The 2,500-nt window shown below is 61.7% G+C and overlaps 1 protein-coding gene across 1 annotated transcript in view; it reads left to right on the plus strand.

Annotated features, from left to right (window-relative positions):
• Window positions 1-605: 605 nt before the first annotated feature.
• Window positions 606-2,500, plus strand: part of psmb7 (proteasome 20S subunit beta 7) — a 5,838-nt gene continuing 3,943 nt past the window's right edge. Inside the window, 3 exon segments of the mRNA XM_072661437.1 lie at window positions 606-685; window positions 2,138-2,175; window positions 2,178-2,230. Of these exon segments, the coding sequence (XP_072517538.1) occupies window positions 621-685; window positions 2,138-2,175; window positions 2,178-2,230 (156 nt within the window). The 5' untranslated portion in view covers window positions 606-620.

Below are 2,500 nucleotides of genomic sequence, written 5' to 3' on the forward strand. Positions count from 1 at the left end.
TGTGTGTGTGTGTGTGTGTGTGTGTGTGTGTGTGTATGGTAGTGGATGAAGGTCGGGTTGCCAGGTCAGTGCTTTTCACAGTGCAGGACTCCAGCCTGTCAGCGCTGCGGGGTGAGTGTGTGTGTGTGTGTGTGGGGGGGGGGGGGTTGGGTCTGTGTGTGTGTGTGTGTGTGTTAGTGTGTGTGTCTGTGGGGGGGGGGTCTGTGTGTGTGTGTGTGTGTTAGTGTGTGAGTGTGTGTGTGTGTTAGTGTGTGTGTGTGTGTGTGTGTGTGTGTGTGTGTGTGTGTCTGTGGGGGGGGGTCTGTGTGTGTGTGTGTGTGTTAGTGTGTGTGTGTGTTAGTGTGTGTTAGTGTGTGTGTGTGTGTGTGTGTGTGTCTGTGTGTGTCTGTGGGGGGGGGTCTGTGTGTGTGTGTTAGTGTGTGTGTGTGTTAGTGTCTGTGTGTGTGTGTGTCTGTGGGGTGTGTGTGTGTGTGTGTTAGTGTGTGTGTGTGTGTGTGTGTGTGGGGTGTGCCTCTGTCGAGGGCTCGTGCAGGATCTGGCAGCCCCTCCTCGCGGGCCGGCCGGGCTCTACTTCCGCTCACAGCTGCACTTCCCGGAAGTAGCGGCTCACTGCAGAGAACATGGCGGCCGTGTCCGTGTGCCATCCTCCTCAGCGCGGCGGTTTCGGTTTCGACAACTGTAAGAGGTAAGAGAGCCGGCTCGGTTCGGCTGTCCGCTCTCTCTCTCTCTCACACAGGCTGCTGCAGTGGGGGTTCGGGGGGGTGCAGTACCGGTTCCGCTGCTGGTTCTGGACCGTGAGCGTTAGCATCGGCTAGCCGGCGCGCGCCGTGACTCAGGAGATTCCCTCGAGCCCGAGAGAACCCCCCAGAACCCCCCAGAACCCCCCATCTGAGCCCGGTTCGGTTCGGTGATTAGGGTCTCTCTGTCGGAGCAGAACCTGATCAGAACCTGCAGATTTATTAACTGATTCATTTATAATAATAACCCCCCCCCTCTATCCCCCCCCCTCTATCCCCCCCCCCCGCTACATGCTGTTGAGCTGCTGGGCCAGCAGGTGTCGCTGAGGTGCAGCAGCCCCCTCCGCTCGCCCTGCTGAGTGTGGACTCAGTGAGGGGTCCTGGGGGTCTGAGGGGGTCTGAGGAGCTCTGCGGGGGTCCTGGGGGTCTGAGGAGCTCTGTGGGGGTCTGTGGGGGTCTGCGGGGGTCCTGGGGTCTGAGGAGCTCTGTGGGGGTCTGTGGGGGTCTGCGGGGGTCTGAGGAGCTCTGAGGAGCTCTGCGGGGGTCTGAGGAGCTCTGAGGAGCTCTGCGGGGGTCTGAGGAGCTCTGCGGGGGTCTGAGGAGCTCTGAGGGGGTCTGAGGGGGTCTGAGGAGCTCTGTGGGGGACTGAGGAGCTCTGAGGAGCTCTGCGGGGGTCTGAGGAGCTCTGTGGGGGACTGAGGAGCTCTGAGGAGCTCTGCGGGGGTCTGAGGAGCTCTGCGGGGGTCTGAGGAGCTCTGCGGGGGTCTGAGGAGCTCTGAGGAGCTCTGCGGGGGTCTGAGGAGCTCTGAGGAGCTCTGCGGGGTCTGAGGAGCTCTGAGGGGGTCTGAGGGGGTCTGAGGAGCTCTGTGGGGGACTGAGGAGCTCTGAGGAGCTCTGCGGGGGTCTGAGGAGCTCTGTGGGGGACTGAGGAGCTCTGAGGAGCTCTGCGGGGGTCTGAGGAGCTCTGCGAGCTCTGCGGGGGTCTGAGGAGCTCTGAGGAGCTCTGCGGGGGTCTGAGGAGCTCTGAGGAGCTCTGCGGGGGTCTGAGGAGCTCTGCGGGGGTCTGAGGAGCTCTGAGGGGGTCTGAGGGGGTCTGAGGAGCTCTGTGGGGGACTGAGGAGCTCTGAGGAGCTCTGTGGGGGACTGAGGGGGTCTGCGGGGGTCCTGGGGTCTGAGGAGCTCTGAGGGGGTCTGCGGGGGTCTGAGGAGCTCTGTGGGGGTCTGAGGAGCTCTGCGGGGGTCTGAGGGGGTCTGCGGGGGTCTGAGGAGCTCTGTGGGGGACTGAGGGGGTCTGCGGGGGTCTGCGGGGGTCCTGGGGGTCTGAGGAGCTCTGCGGGGGTCTGAGCCTGCAGGACTGCTCTCGGCTGTGTCTGATTGGCTGGTTTCGTGTGTTTCTGCAGGAACGCTCTGCTGGATCGGAACACTGCGCAGCTCGGCTGTAATCTCCAGCAGCCCGCAAAACCGGCACCACCATCTGCGGGGTCGTGTACAAGGTGAGTGTGTGTGTGTGAGTGTGAGAGTGTGTGTGTGAGAGTGTGTGTGTGAGAGTGTGTGTGTGAGAGTGTGTGAGTGTGTGTGTTAGTGTGTGAGTGTGTGTGTGAGTGTGTGAGTGTGTGTGTGTGTGTGTGAGTGTGTGTTAGTGTGTGTGTGTCTGTGAGAGACTCATCGTAAGGCACCGTCAGTCTGATCTCATATATCTGAAGGTACTTATTCCTGCGTAAACCCACCCTGACCAGGTCGGGTGGTCCGGGTGGTCCGGGCTG

The sequence above is a fragment of the Salminus brasiliensis genome, chromosome 18, assembly GCF_030463535.1.
Source record: "Salminus brasiliensis chromosome 18, fSalBra1.hap2, whole genome shotgun sequence".
NCBI lineage: Eukaryota > Metazoa > Chordata > Actinopteri > Characiformes > Bryconidae > Salminus > Salminus brasiliensis.